Below are 11,843 nucleotides of genomic sequence, written 5' to 3'. Positions count from 1 at the left end.
AAAGTCAAAAAGCTGCGTCTTGAAGCTGACATCGCCAGCCTATGTACTTCCTCTGTTCAGTAGGCAGAAGAGACAGAGTTAATAGGACCCACTGTGCTTGTCACAGAGTCAATGCTCTTAGGAGAAGAGCATAGGAAAAGTTGACAGCGGTGACTTCTCTTTCCAAAATGACTGAAGAGAAAAAAAAAGCAAATATAGTAATGCATTTAAAGCAGTGTTGATGTCTGTTAAGAGAACAATTTATTTTGTATTAAATCTGATACAAACGTTACATATTTCTGAAATAACAATCACTGTTAACTGATCTTCAAGATCATTATAAAGCTGTTTTAGGAAATTAATTATAGTTTGAATTTAATCATTAAACAATATTGTAGTATTTTGCATTCATTGTTTTCTCATGTAACTTGTATACAAAATATTAGCAAAAATAGGTCTTGGCAGTCTATATTTGTGGTCTTTGAAAGTTTGGGAAGAGTCTCTGAATTTATCATTCAGAGTTCAGTATGAACCCTGTGAAAGTTTGGGAAGGGTCTCTGAATTTATCATTCAGAATTCAGTATGAACCCTGTGAAAGAAACATGTTAACCTGATCATTCCCATTTACATTTAGGATAAGACATTTTATATTCTTCTATGCTGAAAAAATTAAAACATGTGAGATTTTAATTTATGAAGCACATATGGAGAAAATTAACAAAGTAACAATCATTCTTTCATACTGTAAACAAAAGAATTTGTTGCATGGTAACAGAGAGAAAATGGAAGACTACTTTGAAGAAAGCTGACCATGTTTAACCTGACCACTCCCATTTACTTTTGAGATAAGACACATATTAACCATTTACAAGGATTTCTCTTCCTCTGTTGAAATATGGAAGAAACAATGATCATTCTTCTGTAATGAAAAAATTGATATTTTAACAAGGAAATGGGGAAATTATTAAGTGTATGTGGAGAAAATTCGTAGAAAGTAACAATCATTCTTTCAAATTGGAAACATCAGAATTTGTTGCACTGTATCAACAAAGAAATTTACATATGTCTTATTATACTGGAGTTATTCACCTGCCTGGAATGTGAAAATGATTCAGTACTACTTGTGAGACAAATACAGTGGTCCCACTCTTATATGGCTATCCCTTCTGCACCGGGAAATGTTTTTAGAAAAGAATGCTTATTGTATAATTTGGACAAAAGTGGTCCAGTGGTTTTCAGAAGAAGTTAAGAGTACCAAATGCTGAAAGATGATGCAGGATCATACAAAGAGCAAACATGACTTTACAGCCAGGTGAACTAAAAAGTTATCTCTGAATGAAACAGAAGTCATAAACCATTGAACTAAGAGAAATACTAAGCTGAAATAAAATATTTAATAGAATGTAAAAATAAAAAGACATCACTTCGTCAAGCATGGTTACAAAAGGATTATAACTAGGTCCAACCTATATAAACAAGTAACATTAGCGTTTGTCAGCTATTTTTTCCACAAACAACCAGTCTAACAAGCTGAGATGAGAGAAGGTACCTCGCTAAATGATGTATGAAATGGCTGGTAACACAAAGTTTTGGCTACAACTTAGATGCTCTACTAAAGCCGTCAAGCAAACAGTCTCTTATAGCAGTGGTTCCCAACTTTTCAAATATGAGGACCCCTTCTTAACTTCAATTTTTTTTTTTTACAGACTGCCACATTTTGTACTTTTTGATTCCCATGGAATAATCCTCTGACCTCCTTGGGGTCCACATCCCACAGGCCATGAACCATTGAGTTACTGCCTGTCCTAAGAATTGTTTCTGTACAGTGAATTAAAATCCTCTGTGAAGTTCTGGATAAAAAGTTGAAAATAGGCTTTAAAGATGATTGCTGTGGATTCAGGGTGTTGCTAGGGGAGTCACTCTGGACATAATTTTGACATCGAATGTCTTAAGAAGTTTGATAAAAATATGCTCCGCTTTTCAAACTGGAAGGATGATGCAAGACAGTAATGCATAATAGATGATGCACTGATGCAGGCACATACCATAGGCCCACCTGACATTATGCCCAGTTAAGCTAATAACTGAAAGAAAAAATAATGGAATTCAGTATCACTGTATACCTACAAGTATTAGAATGTCACCACTGCTACCAGTGATAACGGTTCCATGACTATAAGACTTTAAAAACCTTCAACAAATAATGTTAACAATGCTGATGCAAACACTGCCACTGGCAGAAAAGCTATATATAGATATATATCACAATTAGCTAATGCAGGCAAGACAAAATTGCATTATTCAATTAACAAACTCTGTGGTTGTGGTCTCAAAATCTGTTTTAAAGTCTGTGGTTATGTTGTGATCTCCAGATTTGTACTGCAGTGTGTGGTTATGCTGTGATCTCCAGCTCTGTGCTGAAGCTAATGGTTGTACACTCAAGATATGTGGTTATGTTATGATCCCTTGAGCTATACTAAACAATGGTTATGTTGTGATCTCCATATCCGTACTGAAGTTTGTGGTTATGTTGTGATATCAAGAGCTGTATTGAAATGTAGTAATGTGATCTCTTGAGTTGTTTTGAAGTCTGTGGTTTTGATCTCAAGAGCTGTATTTAAGTGCGGTTGTGTGAGAACTGTACTAAGTCTGTGGTTATGCTGTGATACTGAAGTCTCTGGTTATGTTGTGATCTTGAGAACTGTATTGAAGTCTGTGGTTATATTGTGATCTCCATATTCACACAGTCCTTCAAAGCTGTCACATCCCAGACTTTTTCTCCTGCAATGTATGTGGCCTGCACATCCAGATTATTATCTAGGATAAGAAAGTCGGCATCTGTATTATAATCAAGGGTTCCCTTACTGTATGTAATGCCCAGCATTGAAGCAGGATGGAGAGTAGCTGCCTCCAGGGAATTCACAACACCGCAGTCTGAAGAAAAATAGAAGATAATATAAAGTTAAAGAATGACTTCAAAATAATAACTGTGTGTGTGGATTTTTAACATAGCTTTAAGAATTTGTGTCATATCACTACGATGTCTGCAGCATGGTAATTCACGGTAATGTCTAACACTAGGGCATCATGCCACAGACATGTAGCATCATGTCCTACCTGATCATACTAACCTGTAACCAGGCTAACCAGTCCTAACACCAGTCTTAATGCTGAACGCCAAGTAAGACAGCTGCTAGTACCATTTGTATAAGTCTTTGCTATGACTCAGCCGGGGTTCAAACCTGCAACCTCCCACATCCAAGGAGGACGCTCTAACTACTCAGGCCACTGCGCTCCACCCTTTGTTGGATGTATAAAACAAAATGTCAGATGCCATAGTCTTTCATGGTTGATTTGTTAATTGTGTTAACTGAATACCTACCAACATCCTGCACTTGACATGGTAAAATAATTTCTGCTGCAGAAATTGATGGGTGTTATTCCATGCATTAAGGAAGTTAGGATGATTACTGTCAAAATAGTCTTGGTGCACATGGAATTAGCCTGCTGAACTGGACCTAGACACCAATTTTAATATGGATGTTAAAATAATATGCATGGAAGCAGTCATTATGATTTGCTGATGGATGTAAAAATCTTTCATATATTACAGCTGAAATCACACTTTAAAAGTGTGCTCCTTAAATCATCAGGTATCAAGATTATAACAGAAATCAAGCTGTAGCATTCTGTTTGAAAAAAGAGACTAGGCCTTCTGGACCTACTAGATCCAACAAACAATCCGATACAGAAAGTGAACATGAACTTTCAACTTGCAGTGAATCTTGTTTGTGAAGTAGTCATTATTTGAGTTGATGTTAATGAATAACAAATGCTGACTCAGAAAATTAACCGAGATAGGATTTATTTTTTGCAGGATCAATAAAAAAAATTATGATTGTGATCCTGAGGAGGTTTAGTCAAACAAAATCATAATTTCAGGCAATGATTTATTTGCTTCTAGTGTGATTAATTACATCCAGCATAACTGATTCCATCTAGTGTGATGATATAATAGAGTATGATTTCTTGACTGCTTCTAGTATAACTGATTTCATCAAGGGTGATTCATTGCTTGTAGTATGATTAATTGATTCCAGTATAACTGGCTGCATCTCGGTGTCAGTCTGTCAAAATGTATCATTGCTGTGTATTAATTTTTCCTGCTATATGCTGAATGCCATTTATATTACAACAGAGTAATCACTGTCTTATGTTTATAGTGGACTAGTTCATGGATATGCAATAACCAGCTGTCCCAAGGAATGATGTACTGAAAAGTAATGACAATAAAAGAGAAAAAAACCAACTTTGGCCAATACTTGATACAGCACTGAACAGACCTCTCTAGATTTCAATACTCTATAATTTTTACTGAAGCACTTGGTTAACCCTTTACCTCACAGAGTAAAGTTACCCAGTGCAGTGCGCTATAAATAGAACACCTGTTACCTATTTGACTCCATACGCATAGGCCTGTCTGTTAAATGTTAAGCAATGTAGCAAATGTTACGTTTAACAGCAATTTTAACCATTTTACATTTTTGGTACACATCTATTATGTGTGGAAAAATGTAAGAGTAAAGTCTGATTGTTATTGCTGTGTAATTATTTTTCATGGAAGAATTTTTTATGTGCTTTAAAATCGTGAGAGAACTTGTTCACCAGCATATTCGAAATTTACAAGTCTACATCACAAAGTCATCTGAATTTGATAATTTATAAAAACTAATTGCTGCCTACATCAATATCAGAGCCTTTACCTAAGTTATTCAAGCTTTCATAGTTGTGATTCTAATTGTGAAAACTTTGTAAGTACTGAATGAAATCCGCGACCTCCATTTTGGAGAAAGAGGAGATTATGACCCAGTTACTTTAAAAAGCAGATTTCCACCAGAGCATAAACAGTGACCATCTGATGTAATTGTCATTCGCAAAAATGAATGTAGAATCTAATAGGGAGTTTTCCTCGAAGGTGGTGCTATGAAAACCCACTTAAAATGGCAGATGTTTACAGCAGACGTCAAAAGGCACTTCCATGCGAATGGAGTAGAGGCATCAAAAGGCGCTTGCATAAGGTAAAGGGTTAAGACAAAACCTTTCTAAACTTGAAGTCAAAGATATACAGTACATTGGATACCTAATGAAATACTAAATCTAGACTCGGTAGCTGTTAAAATACTACTACCAAAGAAAAATTAACAGAAACCATTTGGACATAACACAGACCTGCCAACTCTTACGATTTTGCTGTAACTCTTATGAAAATTACCCTTAAAATCCAGACTTATGACATAATAGCAAAAAATACAGAAAAAAGATCTTTGCCGAAAATTCCGGATATTTGGTTCATCCATGTTTTATTTGGATCCAGGTTTCATCTTAGAATTAGTGAAATTGGTCAGGTAACCAGACTTATAGTGTACCTATTTGTTCATGAGAAGCGTCTTCATGATCTAAATGTTGATTACAGAATTTTTAAAAATGGTGTCCAGAAAGTGATGCATGTTTAATACGAAAGGGAAAATAAGCTTCTAGAAAAGTGTTAATAATCAACACAGAAGAATAAAAAGGAGTATTCAGATTCTTGTGAATAAAAGCTCGAAAGGACACAATTACTTTTATTAAACATCACATGCCAATTTGAGTATGTCTTGTGGCGGGAGATATGATTGCCATCATCAAGTGAAATGGAAAAGAATTTCCAAGAATTACGTCAAGTTGAGCAGTAGGAACAAGCCATTGAGCTGCATAGGGTTTGGAACTAGAATCTGTGCAACTGTACTAGTGGTAAATAAAGTCTATGCGTACTTTACAAACTTTTTCAGCTGAACATGTGTCAAAGTTTTAATTATATTTTCCAGCTTTACAGTATATTATAGCAGTTATTGTTATTTTCTACACCTTACTGTAAACTGGTCAATCTTACGGGAAAAAATCAACTGCCTTACTGAGACGGACTCGTCAGGGTTGGCAGGTCTGATAACAGGTCAAATACTTACTTGCTTCTTTATTTAAATGTTTCACACAGAGGTTCATGGTTGCAATGCTGTGAAAATAAAATAAGATAAAGTAATAATGGCTCTTCAATACCAATTTTATATCAAAATAATTGTTCAAATAAAGAAAAAATTCCTACTCAGATATCCTGAAAGGTCAATAACTAATAATGTGTAAATTTTATGGTAAAAAGTAAATACAATCTTTCAAAATAATGATGATGTGTATCATAATGTAGTCCAGATTAGACATTCCATTATTATAATGTAGTCCATAGGAGATATTCCCTCATTATAATATAGTCCATAGAAGACATTCTGCTATTATAAGTAGTCCATAGGATATATTCCCTCATTATAATGTACTCCAAAGAAGAATTCCCTTACTATAATGTAGTCCATTGGATATATTCCCTTGTTATAATGAAGACATTATGATTATAAGGTAGTAAACAGGAGACAATCTCTCATTATAATGAAGTAGTAGTTGTTGTTGTAGAGTTTAATGCCATTTTTTCAGCACAAGATAGACTATACATGGTGGCCAGTATAAATGGTGGAGGAAGAACCCTGGAAAAACCCGGGATGAACCACCGACCCATGAGAAGCTACTGTCAGGCTTCCTCATGTACCCACATTACTTGAGTCTTAGACTTGAACCCATGCAGACAAAACTGAGATGGCAGTGATCCAGAATGGTGAATGCTTGAGACCACTTGGTCACATGGGGCCCCCATTATAATGTAGTCCATAGTAGACATTGTTATTATAATGTAGCCCATGGGAGATATTACCTCATTATATTGTATTCCAGAGGAGACATTCTGTTATAATGTAGTTCATAAAAGAGAGAGAATACTGTCTTTTGAAGTACATAATATAAATCTACTACAGTAACTGAATAATGAAATGGGATCTGTGATCATATTTACCTAATAACAGAATAGTGAGTGACTGCTCTAGTGTGTTGGTGTTTGGTTATGAAATTGTCTGCCTTGGAAAACGCTTTTATAGCAGAGTATATAAAAAGAAAACTACATGTGACAAATATAAACAGCTTGAACCACTTCTTTTCTTTGTCAAAAAATGATTCAGTTATTTTTTTAATGTACAAAGTATACACATGGATATTTTCAAGGGTGTAAAAATCCAGTTCCCAAATCATCAAGGAAACCTGTGGGCTAAGTAAAATATAAACTTTAACGTCATGGACAAGTGAAAATTTTGCCTTTAATTCAATATACAGAAGATAATTACTTGAAATGAGTGAATAATGCATTTATTCCATCGAGTGCAGAGCTGCCAACCCTCCAGACTCGCAATTAGTGAAAGTGGGATAAAAATTAGTGAATTTTGAACACAATTAGCGAAAAATGATATCATGACACTAACTCCATCCACTTGAATGGTCAGTACTGCATTATATGAAAATCCCAAAATAAAAATAAAACATACTATTTATGCTGATCACATGAACTACTATATTTGTAGCCAAATTTACTGACATTTACAATGTTCATGCTATTTGGAATGATGTGATGCTGTGGCAGTCTTGAACTTCTTTAATTAGGCCATGGTAGATTTATTTTTAAAACAGTTTAGGCTTCTTGCCTGCAAGTCAATCTTGGTGACTAAAATTGCTGCAAATTTTCAGCACCTAAGGAGGCACTTAAAGTTTGTCTTATTTGTCCTCACAATACGAAATAATCTTTCACTGTCACTGTTGCTGATCTCCAACTGAGAAAGACAGGTTTTGTTCAATAAGAAAGCTCACAAACAATGCTTCAGCATTGGTAGCATGCAGGACTTGAGTAGGTGGTTTAATGTACTCCAAAGCTGAAATCTGCTGGGGGCTGCTAGAGCAGTGTGCTGTTTCACATTGTTCTGCAACATACCTCCAATGTCTTGTTTCATTGCTTACAATTTATCATTCATACACGTACTTATAATATTATTATTAGATGGTACATATTTGACAGGTACATTATATGCAACAATACCAGCCCTTGTGCACATTCCCAACTGTAAAATTCTCAGCAGAGTACTGTGCGAAAAGCATAATGTACATCGATGTTTGATAGCTGAACGCTAGGCCAAATTTTGGTGTACTCCAATCTATACTTCACTTTTTGTGGAATACAAATCATTTTCCTTGGAGGTGAAAATGTTTTAACTGCAGAGTAGCTTAATTACTAAATGGTATTAATCCAGAAGATGAAATGTCGAATGGTGAACGATTAGTGGTGTCGGCACATGTGCGGAAATCTGTCAACTCAAGCAAATTACGATATACGCTAATCTTTCAATCTAAAAACTTCCAACAATCAAAAAAGCTGTCTTCATGTAGTTTCTTGACCATTATGTGCTTTTTTCTACCAATGTGCTTCCTCACATCGTCTCTGCCACCATGCCCAATGCTAAAATTTAATGTACTGTCTATAGTGTACCATTTATGCCCTGTTGTGTTGTATGATTATTCACACAAAAAATATAAACAGTTACATAATTCTTCCATTTCAAAGTAAAATAACAATTTAAGAAAAAATATACTAATTCACTCCTTCCTGGATTTGAACTTGAGTCATCATATTCAGGAGGCGACCATATTTACCACTTGGCGACTTAAGCATCAAAGAATAACTTTGAATTTTACTGTTATCTTGTTATCGATGCAGCAGTGAAATTATTTGTTGTAATTCACTCCAGTAAATTATCACAATTATTTTACCTGGAAAATCCAGTAATTGATGGCTTAGCATAAAATTAAAATGTGTTATTTTTGTAAAATACTAAATATTAGTTTCTTAGAAAGTCTTATTTCTGCAAGTGATGCATTACCAGTGATCATTATCAATACTTAACAGGGTAGACTTTTAAAGAATATGAATTGCAAGTTTTTTTTTGTAAAACTTCTAACAAACTAGTCAAAAAGTCAGTCAAATCTTCTAATTTACATTACAGGTGCAGATTCTAGGCGGGAAAGGTGTTTCTGACAAGTGTTGCTGCAAATGATCAATTCATTTTCCAAGATCAAACAAAATTCCAGTTACTAATGTAGACATTAAAAAATCGTAATTGCTGACAAAGACCAAGAGTATAGAACAAACAAGCATCAATTCCAAAAAAACACAGGCTTTCACTCACTTAAAGAGATGATATTACAGGGATTGCCTACTCTCACTTGTGTAGGTTTTATTCCCACAGGTCTTTCTCAAAAGTAGACAAGTTGCAAGTTGTCCCTTAAAAAAGCTTTCCAACACAGCTTGTGCTGTATACAAGCATACTTTTACTTTTTCTTGGCTTTCTTATGCAGAATGCAGGCAAATTAATATTAGATGTTAGGTAATGACCACACTGACAGGGATGACAGTATGGATTTTACTCAGACTATTCCAGTGGTTATTATGTCAGGAAGCTGATTACATGAAGAACAAGGTTCATTTATTGTTCATCAGTTATGGGTCACTTTTCAAATACACAACCATCCTAACATTTTTGAACCAGTCATAATCATTGAAAGTACAGAAAAATCTGAAAATTCAAGTCCACATATAAAATCAGGTGTTTCCGAATGTGTTCTAGATTTTGATGATGTTAGCAAGATTAGACCCAAACAGATAGTACAGTAAATGTTGTCAATTTTGGTACCAAAAATAGTGGAACCAAAAAATCATGGATCTGGTCAAAAATGAAGCTATAATCATCACTGCATTGTTCATAAATTGTGGAACTTACTTTGTGGCATGGATGCCATAAAAGATATTGTGCACTTGAAGAAATTTGAGGATTATTATAACTTTCACTAAAATTGTCTAATTGGTTGAATCAGCAGGTGAAATACAAGTTACTAATTCAACTCTAATGAAATAATGCTGTAGCGCTGCTTTTGAAGATCTTTTTGTACTTGTAGTTTTTTCCACCTTGATGAGATAAACATGCAAGAGTAAATAACTGTATTATTTCTTTACTTCTGACCATTCTACAAAAATAACTTAAAAACGTTTGAACACCCACCTTCTGCACAGAGAGAGAGAGAGAGAGAGAGAGAGAGAGAGATATTATTCTGGTCAATTAATATCCATTAAATCTGTTTACCTGCCACACAGTGTGTTGGTCCCTGCAATCACAGCTCTTTTCCCACATATCTCAATCTTCTGAGAACCAATGTGATGGATTCCCGTAGGAAGCCCCATGGCAGAAATTGCATCTGTAACTAGTACCAGCCCTGCAAGAACAATATACACTGCAGAATCAAACCTCTAAGTTCTACTTCAGCCAACAAACTAAATTGTTTTCTATCCCTTGCTTAATTAATTCATAAATTTTCTTAGAGTTCATGGTTGTTAAACAGCAAGAATTTAAAGATCTATTAATTAACAATCCTGTGCAAACACTATTACTCATTCCTTAATCACATTGTAAACAATGTAATACATTTCTGTCATACTGTAAACAATACAACCATTCCTCAATCATACTACAAACAATATGACCCATTCCTCAATCATACTACAAACAATATGACCCATTCCTCAATCATACTACAAATAATATGACCCATTCCTCAATCATGGTGTAAACAATATGACTCATTCCTCAATCATACTACAAACAATTCGACCCATTCCTCAATCTTCATGCAAACAATATGACCCATTCCTCAATCATGGTGCAAACAATATGACCCATTCCTCAATCATACTACAAACTGTATGACCCATTCCTCAATCATACTACAAACAATATGACCCATTCCTCAATCTTCATGCAAACAATATGACTCATACCTCAATCACTAGATATATTCACTGTACTTTACAACAATATTAAAAAAATTCTTTGTTACATTCAGAAAAATTGTTGTATGGCTGTATTTGTTTATTAAGATGACAACCTCAAAAAAAGGTTGCTACTGAATATCAGTAAGAGATGTTAGGGTATAAACCCTACCTTCTGACTTTTACAAGATAAAGTATAAAGTTAATTTGTTTAAATTTACTGGCAAATCAATATATAAACCTTCACAGAGTAATAATTTGTTTGCAATTGGGTCACAAAGTGCCAATTTTCACTCCCTTCAAGTTTCATACGTGAAATGAACAGTGTAAATCTTAAAAATAGAAATCTAATTACCAACAAAATAATCATTAAAAACAAAAAGGCTGATAAAATAAAATTCTTTCTTAAAACTGTTTTACATTATTCTTTGAACAGACAAAAGTACACAAGAAGTTATGTACAAAAGCACTCAATGGTCAAATAAGGTAGGAGGTTGGGAATTTGAAAACATCAACCTCAGGAGAGCCAAAATCAGCTTTGATTTCTTTGGGTATTTGGGTGAAATGACGGGGAAAGACTATATTGCCCAAATCACCCTCAAAATGGACCTTGCTTTTACATGAACCTTTTATCCTACTGTATAAATCTGCTTTTAAGTCGGACCCAACTGTAAACAACATAAATGTATAATCCACCAGCAGATCAGGGTCTATGGTATGTTTTAGTGATTAGTCCCAACTTATAAGTATGTATGGTAACTGTACAGTATTAGCTGAAGAAAAAAATACTGTAAATTCTTTATTTTTCATGGGGTAACAATTGTTGTGCATTTGATGGTTGCTACAAACCATAAATTTAAGAACCCAATGAAAATGATTTCTCTGTGAAAACAACAGGACTCCCTCCTCATTCTACAGAATGAAAACATCATTTTTTCCAAACCCACAAAAATGTGTATTTATGAAAATAAATTCACAGTAATTTTATTCATTTTAAAAACTGGTTACCATTTCACTATAGTTAGTGGGTGAATATATGGCAACTTTATGTAATTCTACATTTTATATATTAAAATCTGCTAAAATA

General features: G+C 34.4%; 1 protein-coding gene across 4 annotated transcripts in view; it reads right to left on the bottom strand.

Annotated features, from left to right (window-relative positions):
- Window positions 1–201: 201 nt before the first annotated feature.
- LOC149797372 (N-acetylglucosamine-6-phosphate deacetylase-like) overlaps window positions 202–11,843 on the bottom strand; it is a 32,944-nt gene continuing 21,302 nt past the window's right edge. For all 4 annotated transcript variants that reach the window (XM_089962137.1, XM_089962136.1, XM_089962135.1 and 1 more), the window contains exons 8-10: window positions 10,074–10,203; window positions 5,982–6,028; window positions 202–2,913 (exon numbers count right to left, since the gene is read on the bottom strand). In XM_089962137.1, coding sequence (XP_089818263.1) covers window positions 2,699–2,913; window positions 5,982–6,028; window positions 10,074–10,203 — 392 coding nt within the window. In that variant the 3' untranslated portion in view covers window positions 202–2,698. The remainder of the gene's footprint in view (window positions 2,914–5,981; window positions 6,029–10,073; window positions 10,204–11,843) is intronic.

Source organism: Sinohyriopsis cumingii, chromosome 6 (genome assembly GCF_028554795.1).
Source record: "Sinohyriopsis cumingii isolate HCF-2022 chromosome 6, ASM2855479v2, whole genome shotgun sequence".
Taxonomy (NCBI): Eukaryota; Metazoa; Mollusca; class Bivalvia; order Unionida; family Unionidae; genus Sinohyriopsis; species Sinohyriopsis cumingii.
The sequence above is the reverse complement of the archived record's forward strand: the minus strand, read 5'-3'. Positions and strand labels throughout refer to the sequence as shown.